This window comes from Malaclemys terrapin, chromosome 11, assembly GCF_027887155.1.
Source record: "Malaclemys terrapin pileata isolate rMalTer1 chromosome 11, rMalTer1.hap1, whole genome shotgun sequence".
In the NCBI taxonomy this organism is placed as follows: domain Eukaryota; kingdom Metazoa; phylum Chordata; order Testudines; family Emydidae; genus Malaclemys; species Malaclemys terrapin.
In genome coordinates, this window is record NC_071515.1 from 35723418 (window position 1) to 35746546 (window position 23129).

Here is a 23129-nt window from a genome sequence, read left to right on the forward strand (position 1 = left end):
CATCACTTAGTGTTCCCCACACTACAGTATCCTTGTTGTGAAATTCTGGATCCCATATAAAGCCCTGCTCTTAGTTATTCAAACCCTAAATGGATTGAGTGCCAAATATCTTTGAGAGCACTATTTTCTCTGTGACCAAAGCCAATCTGGAGAGCTGCATTCCTCAGGAACTCTTGTTGGCAGTGCCTAGTGTGGAACATGTACATGAGGGGGATCAAGCCATCTCTGCAGCTATGGGATTTGCTTCTACAGAATATTAGAATAACCACAGACCTCTTCATCATCAAATCAAAATGTAAACTTATCTGTTAATCGAGCTTATTCTTCCCACATTAACTTCTGCAAGATAGCAAACAATACATTACTAAGTTAAGCCTTCCAAATGGACATTATCTCAGCAATGAAAGGCCAATGGGAAAATGGTGTGGAGACTCCACACTGGGGCACATGGCACAATGGCCTCCTCAGAAAAATGAAATCGTAAATGTAAAGTAAAATGCATTTACTGTTCTGAGTTTAATGCACAATTCTCAGCTTCTCACAGAAAAACAGTTTTACAAATAAAGAATGCACGTGGAACAGCTGCTATAGTGCCCCAGCCTGTATTGTGCATGCTCCAGTAGAGGTGGCCAAAGCAAGCAGCGGGATTGCATTGGGAGACCTGAAAGGCAGAAATGAGAACCCACCTAAAATTGAGATAGAGCCAGCATGTGAGTGTTTTGAAAGTGCTTTTTTTCCTCTCTCAAAATTCGAATAGTGCTCTCATATTATGGCATGCCCGGATGGATAGATAGGCTTTCATAAAAAATGCTTTGATATTTAGTATATATTGTCTGGTTTGTTGTTATTAATCAGTTGCATTACAGTAGCTCTCAGTCAAGCCAGCAGCCTGCTCAAATTGGCTAGATCCTCTGTGTCATCCAGCAGAGGGCCAAGTAGCAATGGGGAAAGGGAGAAAAAAATCACAACTTCCTATCCCACCCGGGCTCGCTTTCTGTCTGCTCTTGGCTGATTCTTCTTCTTTATTCTGGCCACCAGACCAGTCTACGGCTTCTCCCACCAGCTGCCATGTGGCACTAGTCCCCATACCAGCTGTAGAACCTTAGCCAGATTGTCCCTGAGACAGCTATGCTATTAGAAGTGTCTGAAAATTCAACATGCAGCCACAACAGAAGAGAAAGTCACAGCTGCAAAGGCATCTGTTTGGCTTCTGCAAAGCATCATGCTGCTTTTTCTTCTTACATAAGGGTCTTCGGTTTATGGTCAAATAATTTTTCTGCTCTCTTGTCCTCTTCACTTTGTGTTGTTTCTTCACTGGAAGTATTGGAGCCGGGGCACTGTGAAAGCACTGAGTGCAAGATCTATTCCCTTACATTGCCTCGGTCAATTCTCCTTCCTCCCCCTGCCCCACTAGCCCCTCCCCCCCAACAAACAGGCTCACGGGTCCATTCTTTATGTACATGTGTCCAATCATCTTCCTTTTAAAATCTGAACATTACCAGTTATTGATCACCTATAAAGCAAAGATGTGTGTGTTTGCTTCCTCCCCACACACATACACCATCTCTTGGGGCAAGGTCTTTGGCTGCTCAACAAGCGCTAGCTCCAGTTTGTCTTTAGAGAGAGTAATAATTTCACAATTAAAAGCTAACTTGATTTCTGTGAAATATGGCAGTATAATGAGTATCAAGGTAGCTCAGTAGCATTTTGTGGTGTCAACTAAGAGGGACTCGATTCAGGAAAGAAAACAAATTTTACAAGCCACTCAGAGAAGGCAGATTTTATTGCAGGGCGACAAATCCAGGCCCTCAGAGATGCTGAAGGCCACATTAGAATTGAATTCAGTAATAGCGGATTAATTAAAAAGATACCATGATGATAATTGTTTTGTTTTTTAAGTATAAGTAGCCAAAAGGCAAGTTTTTGAAGTTTAAATAAAGGTTACTGGATAAATTGTAACTTGGTAAGTTTGAATGACTAGCTGGTGCTGTCAAAAAAAATAACACAAGAGAATCAATAACATCAAATAGAAATCTACAAAACTATAGCCTGCTTTTGTCAAACATTTTACATTTTCCATATAAATAAGACTATTTATATTGATTCTTTGGGTTTCGAGGCAGTGAAGCAGATAGGAGGTAATTAAAAGCATAAATCTCAGGAGCTTTGTGAAGGTAATTCTCAGCTTTGTAGACAGAGCTGACAAAATGATGAACATTTTTAGCTTCAACATGACAGAAATATTGCGTGATTACAGGGTGCAGGGACATAATGTGCTGAAAGTTCTGTTCAATAGCAGCTATTGAATAAAGCTTCTAACTAAGTTCAGTCGGATTTTTAAAACGTAGCACTTACTTATTAAGGGTCTGATTTGCAATGTTTCTCTCTGTTCTTTCCATGTTCTTTTCAATAATACCCTATTTTAAGTTAATATTTGGGGGAACCAGACTTTAAATAGAATTACTTTATTTTCCAACAATTAACATTGTGAAATCAGAATTTAAAAAATATTTAATGTATAGCTGCATTGTAACTTAAGTTACACTTTAACTTTGAATTTTTCCTCAACTCAGCCTTTAATTAATTTCAGGGAAATTACTTAATCTGGAAGATTCTTTTTAAATTCTGGTTTACCGTTTGACAAACAAATTTAGTGGAGATTATATAGAAAATAGTTTTATTCTGAAATCCCCAATAATATATGAACACTCAAATGTACATGCTGTTATAAAGTGATAGTTTTTATATTTTACCAAACATTCTATGTAATCAAATATTTGGTGGGCAATTTACTATTTTATGGAAGCAAGTTTGATAGCTCATGATGTGGAGTGAATTAAAATGTGAATTCATGTGGGATGTTAACGCTTCACTACAACTCTCAGCCTGTAAAATTAAGCATGTGTGTAAGTGTGTGACTAGTCTCAATGACTTCAATGGGACTACTTGCATGTTTGAAGTTAAGCACATGAGTAAGCAGTTGCAGGATCAGAAACTAGAAAAACTTAATCCAATCTTGATACATAAATGTGATTACATGGGCTTTAAAGGCATTGCACTCGCACCAGGGCAGTGTTTGGCCTGAAATATCTGCATATTTTGCTGTCATGATGCAAAAAAAAAAAAAAAATAGGATTTAACAATCTATGTTTCTGTAATACTGGGTTTCCTGCTTTATGTAAAAAAGCAAGATGGGTGTCCATGTGTGAAGGGGTTCTACTCACGGCAGGTTCGCCTCCTTGTAGCTGGGTCTGGGAATTAGCTTTTGCTCTATCCGGTACACCCTTCCATCGGTTGCTCGCATTGTGTCCCCCTCCCCCCGCCCCCCCATGACTTGGCACACTCCCATTTTGTGACTCAACTCTCTGGCCAGGTTATTATATAGTCCTTCTCCTTTTGGGGTAATAACATCCTGTCTCACACATGTCCAGACTCTCTCATACCGTCTTCCATTCAAAGTCTCCAGGTCCTGTGCCACTTTCTAGTGATGGGTAGAGGAACCCAGGCCTGCCCACTGTTCTGGGTTCCAGCCCAGGGACCCTATGATTAGCAACCTACGTCTGCTCCGATCTAAAATCCTGTTGTTGTTTCCCTGGGCTCCTTCCTACCTCACATCTTTATCTCCTTGCCTATCTCTGGGTTTACTGCTGGAGAGTCCTCTGCTTTCCATGGCTACTTCATCCCTCTCAGCCTCTTGCCAGACTCTCTAGTACAGGGCAGGACCCCAGTGCTTTCTCTTCCCCTGGATTTCCTCCTTGTCCTTGGCCAAATCCCTTTCACTCCAGGAAATGGCAGCAGACCTCCTTCGCACAGCCCCTTCCTGCTTTCATTTCCTGGCCTTACACTCCAATCCCAGTTCCTCCCCCAGCTGGGCTTTGTCTGCAATTAGGCCTTATCAATCCCTGACTTCCTTCCAGGTGCAGCATATAAGGTAAATTGGCCCCTTTGGGCCCACATTAATTTGCTTAGTGCTCATGTGGGTTGGATACCCCATGACACTGTGTGAGAACATTTGCAATCTCTACGTGCTTCTATGTGTGTATCCAGTATAAATGACTTCAACAATTATAAGTCAGAACAATTAAAAGCTCACAAAGAAGGTGCCAATTTCTTTGGTGGGCCACAATCCATCTCTCTTGTGGTTAAAGCACAAACCCTGGAGTCAGAAGATCTGAATTCTCTCCCCAGTCACTCCAGGTTGAGTTTGGGAGGTGCTGAGAACCCACTGCTCCCATTGATTTAAACTGACATTGTGAGTGCTCAGCACTTCTGAAAATCATGCCCTTAATTTGCTTAGTTTCACACTTAAAATGAGAATTATAACTACATAATTGTTAGGGGTTTTCTGAGGCTTTATTTATTAATTCTCAGACAAAAACTACATCAAGGTGGAATAAGGCGTGAGAGTATGTCTCAATAATTAGGGGTAAAAAAATTACAGGGATACTGTAATTATTCCAAAACCAAGTACTGTGAACCCAGGAAATTTCAGCATTAAGGTTATACTTAGAGGAAATCCAAACAAGTTAAAGTATTGAAATATTCACTGAAGGTATCAGAGCAACCTTAACTGTACTCTGCAGTGATACCATGCAATTACTATAAAACTATGATTAAGGTATTTCAGCGTTTACATTAGATGTTGACATGGCTTTTTAAGACATACAAGGTTTTGTTCACCCTCATGGTGACACTATAGGGCAGAGTTAAGGTTGTTTGGGTTTTTAATTGTGCCTTCAAGTTTCTAATCAGGAACTGACCCAGAACATCCAAAATCAGCTTAGAGTGTTGAATTGCTAGGGGACTTCCACTTAAATTGAACCTGATGAAGCAGAGCAATACATGCTCCTGCAGAAACAAGAACCTTCAGTTTAGGGAAATTTTGCTGCAGGTTGTCATTGAAAAGAACGGGAAGGCTAGCACGTCATTTATTTAGACTGCATGTGACTGGCTGACACTACTGAGATAAATTCATTTAATTACTCTTTCATATATCAATGAGAGAGTCTCAAACTCATTTACCTGTAAACTGTGAAATGAATAGCTGACTATTTAAAATTTATTGTCAGACTTCAGTCATGACATAGTTTCCCATAAGTTATCCTTTGTTCTACAGTCTTACTTGGATTTAAAATGTTTCTTTAAGGTTATGCCATTACAAAGGAATATCTGTGGTGTATCCTTATTATTTTAACAAATAAATTAAAATGAAAAAGTTATAGGTAAAGCAAAATATTTTACAATGAATAGGGTTACAATAGAATATAAGATAGCATTCATGCTGTCATGGAAAGAATGTGTACATGTATTCCTTGTATAAAACAGGAAGATTTGTAGTACAGATGATATATTGGATGCAAGCCGGCATGCAAACCAGTAGATTACATTCCACAATTTTAACATCCTGGTGTTTACATTTCAAACTGGATGTCTTCATAACTGGGAAATGAATATGTTAATTCTCAATTAACAATCAACTTCGGGTTTTAAATAAAAACTTAACATCTGGGAGTTTGTGTTTCTCCATGGGAAATGTTTTCAAAAGAAATAGCCTATCATAAACTGTTCATTAAAATCCAGGATACTTATAGATTCGAAGGCTGATTGATTTTTATTGTTGTTGTATTATAAAGCTTTCATTGCTTGCTTTGTCTTTTACTTACTATTCAGAGATGTTGAATGGCACTAAAAGGCCAGATTCATCAAAAGGATAATGAGCAGATACTTTATGGGGCACAGATTTGAAGAACAGTGGGGTATGTCTGGCATGCTTATTGGCATTTCAGTACCCAGAACATTCTTGGCTATTTCATAGCAATGTTGGTGTCTGAAGAGACAAACAAACAAATTTTTCACAAGTCCAAATCCTATAAAGACTTACACGCGCGCTTAACTTTATGCACTGAATCCCATGGAATTCAATGTGGCTTGCAGTGTGTAAAGTTAAGCACATATGTAAGTCTCTGAAGGATCTGGCCCAAGTCTGTAAGTGTTTCCAGTTCTTTTTGGCAATCTATGAAAGGTTTTCCCCATTGTTAGCCTCCAAATCTATTTTGTTTTAAAGTTGTTCATGTTCATTAAACTTTTAAATCACTAATTATTGTTTTTCTATCATTTACAGAGAAACATTGAACTTCTAAATTAAACAAATGTGAATTAGATGTTGGCAATAGAACAAGTCAGGAACTGGATTTCCTATTTCACAGGGAATTTTGCTGTTTAGATTCTCCCCCCCCCCCCCCCCCCATTCAGAAACAGATTGAAAACCAAACAAATCAAAATCCCACAAAACAAAATTTAAAACAATCATTTCAGGTCAATCAAAAGTTTTCATTTTGATAAAATGAAAATATTTTGTTCCAATTTCCACATTTTAAAACTTTAAAAATGTTTTTATATAAAACAATTAATTTCATTTGAAAAGTCATTTTGAAATGAGAAATCAAAATGTTTCATTCAAAATTTATTAAAATGGGACATTTTGCTATTATCCAAACACTGTTTTGTTTTTTCACAAGATTTCATTGAAATTGGCACATATGGAAACCTTTTCATTTTGATGAAAATATTTGTCCAAAAAAGTTTCAGTGGAAAATTTTCTCATCAGCTCTGTTTATAGTATGTTTTTATATCAAGTGCATTTTTATAGAAATATAGAATATAGGGCTGGCCTTCTGAAGACAGTTGGCCAAAATTTTCAAACTTGGGTGCATAAAGTTAGGCATCTAACTTGTTTGGGAACCTAATTATTTACCATGATTTTCATAGGTGCTGAGCAACCACAGCTGCCTTTGATTTCAATGGAAAAGGTCGAGTATTAAGTCATTGCTCTTTGAACTATTTAGTTCCACTCTCTGGAATTGTAACAAATAACAACAACACTAATTCAGATTCTTCAGAATAAAAAAAAAGATGAGTGGCAAGTCAAGCATTTTCTTGAAGTCAAGCTGCCTGTTCAGCAGGCTAACTGAACTTCAAGATATGATATTCATATACTTGTAAGCCCCGTTCCTACATTTTAAAGTGGCTGGTTCTAGATGACTGGAAACAGTAATTTTCTCATTCAAACTGGTACCATTTCAGCCCCCCAGCACACTGCTTTTAAGTAGCATTATCCAATCAGACTGTATTTCCTCTTTCTAGGAATACGAAAGGTCCTATCCATTAGCTAACTACTAAAATCTGAGTTAGGCTTTTGAAATATTTTCTCTTATCCTACTATACTAGGTACGACATTCTGCTTTTTAAATGAACATTAAAAAGTGCTTATGTAAACCAACGTAAACTTGCCACTTTTAACCACATTTTACAATTGCATTTAAAACTATATTTTTATCTTCCTAAAATCAGATAATTTCTCCTCCTAAGATGTTCACTGTTGCATTCATGGGTCCAAAATCTGCCCTCAATCATATGCATAGTTGTCATTGACTTTAACGAGAGCTGCCTGCATACACTCGAGCAGAATCTGGAACATAGGAATTAAGTATATAAAATACTCTACTTATAGATGAGGGAGTAGAACCTTCTCGATACTTTTCCTTTTTGAGAAGGGATTTTAAAGTATGAGGTATATTTATAGCTTGATGTATAGCATTGGATAATGACTTTTGGCACATTGTTTTCTGGGTTTCATTCGGAGAGTGAAGTAACATATCTATTAAGCATCTTTTCAACATTGCTGTATATTTTGAGATTATCATTTACTTACCAAGCTCTCCCTACCAGTATATAGCCCAGTCCTGCAGTCCTTACACACACAATTTCCACTGGAGTCAATGGAAATTTTGCATGAGTAAGAAAAGCAATATCAGGTCTCAAATTTAAAGTGCAGGACAAGATGTTTTATTAACAATAACTGTGACAAATATTGATCTCACTTTATAGTACACAATGCGGTGTCTAGTGTATTTGTAATTTTCAGGTGAAACTTTCATGCTAAAATATGAATATAAATTGCTCATTAAATACATAGTCCTGGAGCCCAAGTCATTGTTACAAAAAGCTCTTCAATGCAATCAAAACACCATGTTCCATTTTATTCTGGAGGGTTGTGGGACGTGTTACAGACAGCTCATGAAGGAGTCCACACTCCTTGTGTGCCGTGGAACTTCCCCTGTGCCCCAGTATGTGGCAAGAAGAGCAGAAGAGAAAAGTGATGGGGTGATTGCTCTGAGATTAAGTGGTTCTACTATCCCAGGGATTCTCAACCTTTTTTTCTTTCTGAGCCTGCCCTCTTCCCTCCCCCCCCCCAACTATAAAAACTCCACAGCCCACCTGTGCCACAACAACTGTTTTTCTGCATATAAAAGCCAGGGCCAGCATTAGGGGCTAGCATGCAGCGCAGTTACCTGGGGCCACACACCACAGGGGTCCCTGCGAAGCTAAGTTGCTCAGGCTTTTGCTTCAGCCCTGGCTGGTGGGGCTTGGAGCCCCAGGAGGTGGAGCTTCAGCTTTCTGCCCTGGGCCCAAGCAAGTCTAATGTCGGCCCTTCTTGGCGGACCCCCTGAAACCTGCTCGCAGCCCCCCAGGGTGTCCCAGACCCTTGGTTGAAAACCACTGCACTTTCCATATGTTCCTTCCCCCAGAGGTGGGAATGCAGCAGTCATGAGGAACATGAAGTAGCAACTACCAAGTAGCAATGAAAGGAGGAGCCAGTCCTCCACTCCAACTCCCATAGACCTCCCCAACTTACAAGTTTTCCCATGTTAATTGCCTTCCAAAGATTCACTTGGGCCCAGGATTTGTCCATATGACTTTTATGAAAAATTTGCTGGTAGCACTGCCTATGATTAAGGTTGCCTGACATGTCCCATTATAAGACCCTGTTTTCAGTTGCTTAAACTTTGCCTAATTTTAACCATTTCAAGCGGAAATATCTATGCCAGTCTGCATGCATGCATGTATAATTGTTTTTAAATTTCAGTTGTTTCTGAGAACAACAATAGAGGAAAATATATTGTTTTACCCAAGTTAAAAATGCTGGTGATCTTTTCTTTAAACCGGTCTTGCACCTTGATGCATGGTGTTGAGACTTGAAATTTGCTAGATATGTGAACTTTGTGTTAGGGATGTGCCTTTTGCTGTCCCCATGAAAATCTCCCCAAATTTGGGCAAGTTATAAACATTTGAAAAATCCTGGGTCAGGCAAGCTTCACTTTTAGCAGGTAACAGATTTGAATTTGCATTCTCCCTGAGCATGCACAAGCCTCTCACAGCTCCTAGTGCTGATCAGACTGCACATGGCCATCACCAATGAGTGAATGAATGTGTGCCAGCCCAAGACTACAAGGGGCAAAGCTGGATTTTCTGTGTAATTTCTTCTCCCAGCTGCTCAGGCCAAGGGAGGCCAGGCACTAAAACTGGGAGCAGGGAGCCTACCCTTCCTGTGCTTTGAAAGATATCCCTTCCCCTCCCCACAAGCAGGTACCAAAACAGTTTGAAGGAAGAAGCTCTTTGATTTAAATGCATGGGGTAACAAGGAGTCTGATGGGACTGTGATGGGATGGCGGGAATGACTGGGAAAAATACTCGGGGGGTGATAGAGCTGGGGTGGCTGGGAATGGGGAGCCGTGGGGGGTAATGGGAGGCCAGAACTGGTTGAGCAAGCAGATTTGCCTGGGAATATGGGGTCAGGGAAGAAGGATGGAACTGGTTGGATGAGAAAACTGGGAGTTGAGGGAAATGGTGGGGACTGGGCTCAAGTTGGATGGGAGGATAACCCTGAGATCAGACAAGGAGTTCAGGGGTGGGGGTGAGAATGGGATTGGGAACCAGTGGGTGGAGAAATGGGAATGGCGTGGGGGAGGGGAGACCAGACAGACAAGGCACTGGGATACAGGGGAAGAACTGGAACTGGCTGGGCTAAAGAGACTGGGAAAAGGAACTGGGGCAGGAAAACAGATTCAGTGAGCAGCCTGGGGGGGGGGGGAAGGAGAGGGAATGGGACTAGGTCTGGGAACCAGTGCGGGGGAGGGGGGAGAGAGCTTGGAAGTGGGAGTGGGAAACTGGGACTGGCTGGACAGGAAGACTGGGAGACAAGAAGTTGGGGTTGGAGGGGGGCTAGGGCATGGAGAAGAGGATTTGGGGATAGACTGGGACCTGGACAGGCAGCCTGCAAAAGGGGGTCAAGTTTGGGGGGAATATGCAGAAGTGTTTGTGCCCACTAGAGAATACTCCCCTCAAGAGCCTGGAATGGAACCTAGGAGAAGTCTGGTTTAAGTGGCATGCCCATCATTACATAGAACTCTGTCAGAGGCAGGGATAGGATCTCCAGAGCAGCATTCAGCTACCTTAACCATAAGACAGACCTTTCTCTTCCTGCATCCCCTGTCTCATTCACCTACACACCTTCCAACTTCTGCAGCACATGAGGCAGGGGCCCATAGAAAACAGCCTCTTTCACTTCACAGTCCTAAAATTAATCCACAGAACAGGTCTATTGTCTGCACTGAGTGAACAGGTGTTCTGTGGAAAAAACAATATGTGATCACATAAAGACTGTATCATATTCCATATGCACGTAGGGGCCAAATTAATGTTGCATAGCCAACCTTAATTATGGCATTTCCTAACTCTTGATGCTGCTTGACTTTGTAACCTTAACAATGGTAATGTGCAGTGTTTTCCCCAGAAATTAAAATGGGGGGGAGCGTTCAAAAAATACAGGGCACGGGTGAGGACCGATGAGGGCTGAGACTACTAAGGCGAAGGTGGGCTATATGGCACCATAGTAACAACTGAAAAATGTTTCACAACCATTTTATTAGGTTTAACTCATGGTTTTTAAATCATCACACCAATTAAAGTTAGCTACACAAGCCTACTATGAAGCACTATATCTACATCCTTCTTGGTTTCTTGTTGTAATTTTGCACAACTCTGTTAATCAACTTCTCGAATGCAGTGCATTTGGTTTGGGTGGCTTCTCATGTGTCCAGTACTTCCAGTCCTTCATGATATGCTCATGATCAGACAGAAGGCGACTTCCTTCAGAACACAAAATTCTATTCAATGAGGAAAAAGAACGCTCAACTGTAGCTGTTGTGACTGGGAGTAGAACGAGATGAATTCCTACTTCTTTCATCCCCAGGAAACAGCACAAAAATAGGGTCAAACCACTAGTGATGATAAAGAAGAAGTTGAAGTCAAATCTTCATTCATTCATCGTATGATATTCCATCCTGTGTTCAAATTCTCTATTCTGTCCTGATCACATAGCAGCCCCATTGCAGGTAGTGCCTCTCTCCACTCAACTGTTCGTGTTTTAGAAGACAGGCATCTGTAAAAGCTACATAGAGGGTGATAGAGTCCAAAAGCTGCTGTTGTAGAGATGTAAGAATCAAATCTGTACTTTCCTTTTTCAGCTGGCTTAACAAACACTTCTTGTCCTCTTCATTTAAGGAGTTAATATAAGTGCCCTAATTAGTCAACTTCTGAACTGAAGTATTTGCTTCTTCCAGTTCATTTTCAATGGATATCTCTCTGATTGATCCAAGTGTAGCTTACATTGCTGGACAGAGATCTACTACTGTTGTAGCAGATGCCTGGATGGCATTGTTTAATGACCCAAGTGGTTTCAACAGTAGACTTACAAGAAAGAATGGCGATAGTCTTCTCCAAACTTAGTAGCAAAAGTAGTCCACCAGCCTCACTACTTAGATCCGTCCCATTTCGGTAGCTACTTTCCAAAGCCAATAATAATGGTTGCAGTAATTTCAAGACAACAGCCAAGGATTGCTCATGAGAAAACCGGTGTGTTTGCCCAAGTTGGACTAATTTGAACTCAGTCTGTGTATCTTCTATATTTTCCAAGATGTTCAGTCCTTTTGGACTCTTCCTGAAAAAAGAGTATAATGAAGACATTAAATTTATAGCTTTTAAAATGTCCTTTGAAGATTCTGCCGCTCGTACTGGTGCTAGTTGGAGTAGATGGCCTCTGCAATGTGTATTGGAGAGATTAGGGTTACAATTTTCTCTGAGCAAAGTGTGTACTCAACTATGTCTTCTAGAGAAGTTTTGCAGCTCCATCAAATGCACAAGCAGCCATCTCTTTGGGGTTCAATTTACAAGCATTTAACTTTTCTAAGTTGTGGGTTGTCAGAGATGCAGCCGATGTGTCTTCTAGAAACTGAACATCTAGAAATTCATCTACTGGCCTACCACTGACATCAAGATAATGTATGCAGTGACTTAATACTAGATACCTATTTGCATCGGTGCATTCTTCAGCCATGTATGGACACTTTCTGAATGCGGTGAGAGAGTTCGTCACTTTTTCAACTGCTAAGTCTTTCAGTGTTGCTCTGCATGCTTCTAACCAGTGAGTTGAGTTCCTTGCAGAAAGATAGTGAGCATTTGCTGGTCTTGGTCGGAACCAGTGTCCAACTTCAGGATTAACAAATGACAATGCACTTAACAATGGCCTCCAGTTTGTAGTGTATGGTATCTGTTGCTTAACGAGAGAGTATGTTGACAGCCATGTTTGTTCGCATAAACTGTGTTGTGACTCCAGCATTTTTAACAGCCTCATTAAGTATTTCTAAAATTGGCTTTAACAATGACTGGCTTATAAGGCTTTCTGCATGTTGATAAAGTCCACAGGATTGGTTTTTTGCAGCCTTTTCGCATAGTTTGTCAGCATTGGCTTTGCTGCTCAGTCTGGCAAACCAAGATCCCCCACTTTTACTATATAAATCCTTGCTATGCTCACATCTTGAATACTGAATTCAGTTCTGGTCACCTCATCTCAAAAAAAGAGATATTGGAGTTGGAAAAGGTACAGAGAAGGGCAACTAAAATGATTACGGGTATGGAACAGCTTCCATATGAGGAGAGATTAAAAAGACTGGGACTTTCCAGCTTGGAAAAGAGACTACTAAGGAGGGATATGATAGAGGTCTATAAAATCTTGACTCATGTGGAGAAAGTGAATCATTTCCTTCACATAACACAAGAACAAGGGATCACTCAATGAAATTAATAGATAGCAGGTTTAAAACAAACAAAAGGAAGTACTTCTTGACACAACACACAGTCAACCTGTGGAACTTTTTGCCCGGGGATGTTGTGAAGGCCAAAACTAGAACAGGGCACAAAAAAGAACTAGATAAATTCATGGAAGATATGTCCATCAATGGCTATTAGCGAGCATAGGCAGGGATGCAACACCATGCTCTAAGAGCCAGAAGCTGGGAGTGGACGATGAGGGATGGATCACTCAATAATTGCCCTATTCTGTTAATTCCCTTTGAAGCACCTGGCATTGGCCACTGTTGGAAGACAGAGTACTGGGCTAGATGGACCATTGGTCTGATCCAATATGGCCATTCTTATGTTTTTATAATTAATTTTTACATAAGAATGTTTAATACAGAAACTCCCAACACCAGCCAAAATTGATCACTTGGGCAACACAGCTCTGTCTGCTGGATACATAGGCAGAGTAAGTGAGTTCATGTAAATATAGTCTGGTCCTGAAGCCTTCCCCCCACTCCGGTTCATCACTAGCTTTCAGGGGAGAGCTCATTCAGACCTTGCTTACAAATCATGATTTGATAATGATAAGGTTGGCCAGCATTGCCTAAACAAATGTGCCAACGTTGTCAGAAAAAAGCTGTGTAAAGAAGCTGGTCTTTGTTCATATTTTTCAAGCCTATTATACTTTTTCAGGTACAAGTATTTTATCATACACTTTATATGCTTTTAAAATGTGTATTAACGTTTCAGTTTCAATTCAAATTTCCAACCAATGACTAAACTGGCAACACTGCATGTAACTAGTTGACTGGGGTGGGGGGTGATGTTGGAGGAATTCAGGGGGGGTGTAGGGAAATCCCTAGTAGTGTGTTTGTTTAACCTTGCTTTTTTGTGTGTAATATTGATATTTCTGGTATAGAATTTGCATGAATTAAATTAATTTAATTTGGCCCAAATTAACTATTGCCAAAAATGTCCCTTCATTTTGCCCTTGAAATATTGTAGCGCTAATATATTAACTTTCTGTATTGTTTTATTTTCTATTGGGTTTTAATCTCTAAGTAGCAAATTATGTATCTAATAAAACATAGGCTAATTTCACATTTGGCTTTTTTAACCTTATATGCAAATTTCTTTTATATTTTCTGCAAAAATGGAAGTAAATGTAATATCTCCTAACTTAATTAAAAATTAATACTTGGAAGTCTAGTGGGCTAATTTAAAAGACACTCAGAATGTTAGAATGATGTATGTAGTCCCTGCTAGCAAGCCTGTATTACATCTTAGTGTTTGTTAATTAGAATTGAGATTATGAAAACATACAATACAAAGAAGTTTGCCTGTGTGACTTCTGTACTAAAGATCTTCTCAAAGTAGGAGGCAACTGGGTAATAAACAGAGACAAATCAATTACCCCTTGTTGGACCTGAAGTTGCAAAACAGCCATCATTTCCTCCTGCTTGCAGGGCACAAGGAAAGTCCGCAGAGTACTGCTTCTTGTAATATAACAATATTACTGCCCAGCTACCAAAGAAAAGTAGAAGTAAGTACCATGCAGGCATAGAAGCAGAAATGTTTTAAAGACTGATTTAAAGGATAATGGATCAAATTCTGCCTCCCACTGCACCTGTGCATTTCCTTTGGAATTGCTGTCCCTAGTGACAGTGAATCTGTCTTAGTGAGAATAAAATAAAAAAAAATTGTGTTAAAAAATTAATGCCTGTTTTTAATTCTGTAGGATAATCCTTGGGTAAAATGCTAACAGTTAATAATTTACTATCTGTATCATAGTAATTATAAACACTGCATGGATTTTTCTTTTTCATCTGGTACTGCTACTGGTATATGCCAATAACGTAAAAGGATATGTAGTTTTGAAAATTTAAGGTCATCTAAAACTGTAACTAAAGTTTGCAATGTTTTATGTGTTATGCATCTCCAGTGACTTGACATGAGTTTCAAACAAAAATGAAATATAAAACAAAGATATTATAAATGGTATCTTGTATTATAAATCCTTGCTAATAATTACTCCCAGTAGAAAACAGTGGTTCAAAATAAATATTAGTCAAAAATACCAGTTTTGATTACCTTGATTCCATAAATTAACCCCCAAATTAACACTCAGGCTGGGATTTTCAAAGGAGTATAATAGAGTTAGGTTTCTTTAGGCTTCTTAGAAAAGCTCAGCCTCAAATTACAGTTGGCAAATAATTTGCAAAACTATTAAACTCTATATGTTTAAACAATCCTATAATTTCTAGTACTTTTTCTAAATATAATGATCTGTGGCAGCTTTTGCATGCTACAAGCAATTGTCTCCTTTTGCCAAGTTTTTGACTCTGTAGAGTAATTTCAGCATTGAAATATATGCTATGGAAATGAAAAACAAGATTGCTAGTTAGCCGAAAAGTTGTATTACAGCTAAAAGTATATACTTAAAACTACAAATGACCTTTATCTTTAAAAATTGTACTATGTTGCCTACTTTTGATTATCATTAATTTAAGTGTGTTTTTATTCCAGGATGGCACAATTGTGAAAATGTTGAAATATAAGAATGTTCGTTATGATTTTTCCCTTAAAATTCTGATGCAGTCTAATTTAATCCTATGAAAGTTAATCTGTTTCACATAAGGCTAGTTCTTGTATTCTGTATACAGCCTGTTGGGAGTTTTTCTGGCATAAAGGTTGTGTGATTGAGTCTATATTTTGTATATTTTCTCTAAGATAAATAATGCCAAATATTAGTAATATGTTTGCAAGGGACAAAATAATGTTTTATAATCTATTGCTGAACTAGTACAATCTTTATCGATATGAAGACATCAAGATTTAGAAGTGTTATTGGTACTTGGCCTTACACTAGCTAACATTTTTTTATCGATGACCTGCAAGAACACTTAAAATCATTATTGATGAAGTTTACAGATGACACAGAGATTAGAGGAGTGGTAAATAGTGAAGAGGACAAGTCACTGATACAAATCAATCTGGATCACTTGGTAAACTGGGCACAAGCATTTCAACCAAATGCATTTCAGTACAGCCAAATGTAGAGCCAGGCATCCAGGAACAAAAAGTGCCGGCCATACTGACAGGATAGGGAAGCAGTGATTCTGAAGAAAAACTTGGGGGGATGGTGGATAATCAGCTATACATGGGGTCTGTGTGATGCTGTGGTCAAAAGGATTAATATGGCCCTGGATACATAAACAGGAGAATCTTGAGTAGGAATACGAATATATTTCTATTTGGCACTAGTGTGACCGTTACTGGAATGCTGTGTCCATTTGTGGTGTCCACGCTTCAAGAAGAATGTTGAAAAATTGGAGAGAGTTCAGAGATAAGTCATGAAAATGAGAGAGGTTCCAGCTCAGCTAATTTAGCTTAACAAAGTGAAGGTTAAGGGGTGTCTTGATCAGTCTTTAAGTACCTACGTCGGGAATAGAAATTTGATAGTAGAGGACTTTTCAATCTGGTGGACAAAGGTATAATAAAATCCAATAGCCGGTAACTGAAGCTAGACAAATTCTCACTGGATATAAGGTGTAAATTAATCATTGGTACAATTTACCCAGCATTGTGTGGGATTCTCCATCACTGGAAACTTTTAAATCCAGAGCGATGCTTTTCTGAAAGGTATGTTCTAATTCAAGCAGAATTAATTTTTGGAAGTCCTATGGCCTGAGTTATGTAAGAGATAAGAGTAGATGATCACAATGGTTCCATCTGGTCTTATAAACTATGAATTTGTGATTGTGTGATAATACATAGATATAATTACCATCTAGTGGAAATCAAAAATGAAATACTATGGCTGAGCTACCCAGCAGAATTCAGTGAAGGCTTTGCATATATTTATAAAAAGTTTACATTAGTTTTAATTCTATCTGGACTTGTTTGTTTTCAACAGGTCTCTTGTACAATAGATGACGATTGAATGAAGTGAATCAAAAACAGTAGTATGATGTTGCAGGTACTTTCATTGCAAATATCAGCAGAAAGGCTTATTAGCAATGTACTGATGTAGTAAGCCTTTCTCTTTGGTGCCCCTATGTTTTTTATGTTGTAGATTTTGGCCTCAGGCAGCACATGATCTTGTCACCAGAACATGTATGCTTGAGCATAATTGTAGTTAAAATTTTTAAGGGGACACCATCAACTTGAAAATCACATTTGAATCTGAAAATTTGGTGGTGGTTAACCCCAAGCTAAAGACCCTTTCTAAACCTAAATAGGGGAGTAGAAAAACCCTTTAAAAATTAAGATTTCTTTTTTTAAAATCAGGACATACTATTTAAAGGGTGCTTTATCAGAAAGCTGAATTTTTTGAAATTAGTTTCAAAAAATTCAAGTTAAGTGTCCCTTTAAATACTGTATGTAAAGTAGTGATTATGCTGTACAGTTAGCTGCTGTTCTATAATCTTTGCATTGTGTCTTCTTATATGTTAATACTGCAGAGGTTTTGAAGTCTAAAGTAGTTTCATCACAACTAATTGTTAGAATCTGTACTGTAAATATTGTACCCAGTATTTTAATATTAGGTTGTTAGTTTCTTGGAAAGGTTTGCAGAGTACAGTTAACCTCGTATTTCTTATTGCTGAACACTTGCTTAGCAAAACTTTTTCAGAAGTATACAGTCTGGTAGAACATGCAGTCTATTCTGTTCCTTTAGAGCAGAAAGCATTTACTTTTATTTTACAGTACATGTGCTCACCTATGAAGCTGCAATATACACCAGTATAAGTACTTCATCTCACCTAAGTGGCTACTTTAGCTGCATGCCTTGGTGATTTTAATGGTGTCAATAATTTTCATGAAGACTTTAGTGAACACAGATTTGTGTGTGTTCTCTTGTCTGTTTCACTTGTGCCTGCTGTTTGCTTACATACCACATTCATGATAAGGCTCTGTGATTACATGCTGTGCCAATGGTGACTGTACTGTGGTGCCTAGTTACATTGAGCCCTCATACAATTGCCCTCTTTATAGCAATGCTGCTTTAGAACACCTAAAGTGTTTGGATCCCAAAGTCAATGTTCATAAAGCATGTGTAGTTTGTTTCATGGTTTGTTTCATTTAACATAGTGAGCAAAATGCAATAGTCCTAATCCAATGATAGAAAGATGTTAACAATGTACATTTGCATGAACACAGTCAATGTTTCTTGTGCTAATATTTACATGTGGAGCACTGAGACGTGATCATCTGTGTCAGTATGAAAAACATGATTGCTCTCAACGTTTTAGTTTGAATTAAATCACAATATTAACTTACATAGTTAATATGTGTCCTTCAATAGTGGCACCTATTTAACAGAAGTTTCAAATCTTTAAAAGGATGATTTTTACAAATAGATACTCTCATTAGTAATGCAAAGCTATTGCTAAAAATACTGTTTAAATGTATGTTAAAACATCCTATGGATTGTGTATAAATATAAGATATTTCAGCAATTTTCTATTCTATAAAGGCTGTTAATGAAATTAGTTTTTTTGGAAGTCAGCTTTGTGTTAAAAAAACATAGCTTAAAATTTTCAAACTTGGGGGTCTAAATAAGTGGCCTGATTTCTATAGGTGGTTGGTATGTACAATCAATGGGAGCAATGGGTGCTCAGAACCTCTGAAAATCAGTACACTTATATAGGTGCCTAACTTTAGGCATGCAAATTTGAAAACTTTGCCCTTAGTTTCTATGAATAACTATGACAAAACATACACCAAACGTTATTTTACACTACTAATTTTGTGCAGAACTGTGTAGTATAAATTTTATAACATTTTAGAAAAGAAGCTAATAAGACGTACAACCTTTTCCAGGGTGTCCTGTCCTTCCTATTCCAACATTTTAAGGCTTTGGAAAGAGCTCTACAGGACTATTGATAAAATATAACATAAATTGGTAACCATTTTATGCATTTCGTATGTTTCATTTGAGGCTATTAAAGTTAATAGCAATTATGTTTCTTTTTTTCATCCCTTCCCCCTTGATCTAATAGTGAAGTCATAATCTTATTAATGCCCATTTCAATTGCTATTAGTGTAATGATGCAAATACTTTATAACTCTTGTACTAGGTCAAGGAGAAAAATTGATTATTTAATCATGTTACAGCATAGAGTATATCTTTCTAACTATAAGCAATAAAGATTAGGGAAGAGCACATGAAAATTAAATAGACGTTTTCTATATTGATGTGTTTATATTTACATAGCGGTTTAAATCTTTCATGGGTATGACAGTAAGGAATTAGATAAGCAGCTGTCAATTCTAATATACACTTGAAACCTCATGTCCCAAGGTGCTGAAAGTACATACTCTTCATTAAAATCTCTGTCAAAATGCAAGTCTTCCCCTCTGAATATATAAAACACGTTAACCTTTGGAAAATAATTAACAAGGTGCTACTAAAGTTTGTCAGGTGGAATAATATGGTGCCTATTATTGAAAGTATCATTTTTTCTACATAATCATCCATTGTGTTATATGGAAGTACAAAAAATGAGCCTGATTTGTTCTCCTTTGTAGAGCCAGGCCGAGGCCCACTACAAAGGAAGTAAACATGCCAAGAAGGTCAAAGCACTAGAGGCAACGAAAAATAAACCAAAAGCTGGTTCTTCCAAGGACAGCGCAAAGGCTAACACAAGCTGCTCTACCACGCCAGTCACAGCCAACATCTCTGACAAATCAGGTCAATGACAATTTTTGTTCTCTACATGCTTTGCTTGTCCTTTTTTGTGTTTGTGTGAGAGTCTGACTGAGTGTTAGTGGTCTGTGACTTGTTTTTGTAAACTGCTAATATGCTTTGCTATACAGGAATGATTGTATTTGATATTCAGTACCAAAACATCTTTAACACACATGAAACATTCCCTATATCACAGTGCTAAGGCTTAATTTCAAATAATGTTTATAAGACTCTCCTGTGAAATTTATATTTACAAAATATGCAACATGTTGTCCCAATGCCATCTAAACTTGTGATTGTGAATAGATTAGAATTGCTCTATTCAGCTTCCATTAAAGTCATTGTGTCTTGAGGGCAAAAGTTGTCTCCAAGAAACTCCCTTTCTGAAAAGTGAAGGCCTGCTCAAACCAAATGAGGATAGTTATGGCTACAAAAATCTCCTTCAACAAATACATGGGAGCCTTTTAGCATAGATTTTTTTTTTTTTTTTTTTATGGCTTCCACAACCTCACGTAAGCTTCCATGTTATTTGTTCTGCTGTTTCTTCTGGTAATCTCAGAAATACTGTTGACCCTAGTGTGTGTGTGTGTTACTGTTTCAGTTTTGCTCTGTTCCCTCTGTGATATGTTGCTGAACAAAGCAGAAATGTTTCCTGAACTTTCTGGCACAGTGTGAAATACTACTATAATCCTTATCCAGTAAAAAGCAGCCACTATGGGTTTTCCAGGCTATGAAATGCAATAGACTTTGTCTGCTTCCTTCATGACCACCGTTTATCACCCTTTTCCCAGGAGCTGAGCTTTGACACAAATGCCGTAAGGAGAATGACATTAGAAAATTTTGATGTGGAAGTGACTTATTCCCATGCTAATTGCCATTTAGGACTCAATCCTGCACTCTTTACACAGGCAAAACTCTCGTGGATTGGGCCTTTAGCCTGAAAAGGTTGAGGTTCAGTTTAGTTTACCTAATTCCACCTACATTTTACTTTTGTGTGAAACAATATAAATCCAGGTAGCACCTTCCAATAAATAAAACCAAGACTTTATAAAACAATAAAACAGATGGTGGGCACACAGTAATTATTTCAATATAACTGAAATAAGAGAAGAGTGAGTGAGTGACTGGACAGGCAGGTTCAGGTCATGTTCTAAAATTAGACAATGAAAGAGAGAATGTAATTGTGAAAGGTATGTGCAAAAGCTAAGATATTTTAAAGCACTCTAACTTTGTGGATCTTGCAATGGAAAATATCTCATGTTATCTCCTTGAATGTAAAACTAAAAAACAAACCCCTAAAACTGAATCTACTGTTTAGCTTGAAAATTTCAAGTTAAAATAGCCTGTCACTCCATTTCTACTGCCACTTGTCTAGGTTTAACTGTCACACCTGTTTCATTGTAGAAGCCTGTGGTTGCAACTTTATTAAATTTGACGCAAACCTGGGGTTACCCAGCAAATTCTAATCCCAGCAATGACAATTAAATCAAAGAGTAGACACCCTGTAGGTCAAAACAAGGGTCCAAATAATGGGAGTTGGAATCTCCTTCACTATATCACAAGACCAATTCTTCTGCTGGCAGATGGGCCCACCAGTAGAGAGATGTTTCATATAGTGCTTGAGCCAGACCACAAGCCTGTCCCAAGCATATTTGCCTCATGCCATGTGCCTTTACCCCACTTGCTCTCTAATCCATGCCTAGTTTTAGAAAGGGGTTAAGACCACCTAATTGCACTACAAGGAACTCCAGCCTACAAAGTTGCTACCATATCATTATTTATTTGTTAACATGAACTAAAAAAAATATCCCAGGTACCTTTCAGCTTCACACTAGTGCAGGTTTTTCTAGCATTCAGAATAAATCACAATGGCAGATCAGTGAACTGCTGCCTTACCAGCTAAGAACAAATGAGACCAAAAGGTGCAGGTCCCTATGGAGGAGACAGAGTCATAACTGCCTGACCTTGCTCTGCTGAACTTGGCAAGTAAGATCCTGGTGGGGAGCTGGGAATCTGTTTGAAGCAGTGGATTCTACAAGTATACTTTCAATGACCATATCACCATCTAATCCCAGAGCTACTGAGTCAGAGATGGAGTGGGAAAATGCAACGGAAGTTTTATTAGGTTACTGTCTAAAAAACCAGATAATGCTATCTATTAGATGTGATTTTGTAAAACTTTAGTAGAAAAAAATATATATGTTAGAGTGGGTTTTACCTTGTATATTTGCTGCAAAGAGAGAATCATTTATGTTGCCTTTGGGAATTTGGAGAATGATAGATTTTTTTTTTCTCTTTACTCTTAATATTTCAGCATATCTTTCCCTCTCTGAGGGATGGGTTCTTTTTAATATCTGTATTATGGGTAAATTTATTTTAGTTGGTCTTAAAGATTTTTAATGTGGGACCCTTAGCTTGCATCTGTATTTTTGTTTCTCTTTAACTCTGTTTCTCTTGTTTTGCGAAGCTTTAAGTTCTCTTTGCTCATCTTTGGTTCTCTGTTCTTTTTTGGACCCAATTTTTTTTTGTAATTTTTCTACCATTGCTGTATCAGTACAATTCTGCTTATGGTAGCATAGCATGGATGGGGAGTGTTTATGTAGACTGACCGCTGGCTTTTACCACTGTCATCTACATGTGCTCTGATTGTAGTTAGAAACTTTGGTAGTAGATTGCCAATGACCTGTTTACATCAATGCTTATGTGATGGTCACCATCTTGGCCAACACATTGGAGATTGAACTGGGGACTTCCAGAGCTGAAAGAGTTAGCTTGAGCTAAAGAGCCAGTCTAGTTCTTTGGATCAGGCACTGGGAGGGACCTGAAGCACTCCATGGATCAGTCACTGGGAGGGACCTGAAGCACTCACTCACCAGTAGGTTATGCTTGCGATGGTGTGACCGCAACCATAGGAGAAATTTCAGTGTAAACACTGCTTTTATGCGCGCTCTCTCTCTCTCTCAAAGTCCAAAGCCAAATTCCCCTAAGTCCTTATTGTTCAAACATTTTGAATAGTTTTCGGGAGAACTTGGTTACTGCAGGTAAATATGATTTCAGGCAGATTTAGGGGGCTGAATTTGAACCTAGAGAATGATGCTACTTTTTGAATCCTTTGCTGTGAGAAGCAACAGTCTCCTCTTGTGATGTTAATTGGATAGTGTGACTTAAAAATAAGCTATTATATTCACTGTTCATTAATCACCATGATATTAAAAGACAATATTATGCCTCAGGGGAGCTTATTTGGCTTTGTGTAGCCAGAATACAAGAACAGTGGTTATTGGTGGATTATATTCCACAGGTTTGGAGTTCTAGCTGAATCGTACTTTAGTGTGGTACTTACTTTTGAGCCTCCAACTTTCCCCTGTTTAGGAATATCTAACACTTGTGTGTTCTTTTCTCTGTCCTATATTATCTTGTCCTTATTATCCTGATTCAATTTTTCTTGACCTTTGTGTGT

The 23129-nt window shown here is 38.3% G+C and overlaps 1 protein-coding gene across 5 annotated transcripts in view; it reads left to right on the forward strand.

Annotated features, from left to right (window-relative positions):
- Nucleotides 1-23129, forward strand: part of ZNF385B (zinc finger protein 385B) — a 298061-nt gene that overhangs the window by 248667 nt on the left and 26265 nt on the right. For all 5 annotated transcript variants that reach the window (XM_054044716.1, XM_054044713.1, XM_054044717.1 and 2 more), the window contains one exon: nt 19510-19672. In XM_054044716.1, coding sequence (XP_053900691.1) covers nt 19510-19672 — 163 coding nt within the window. The remainder of the gene's footprint in view (nt 1-19509; nt 19673-23129) is intronic.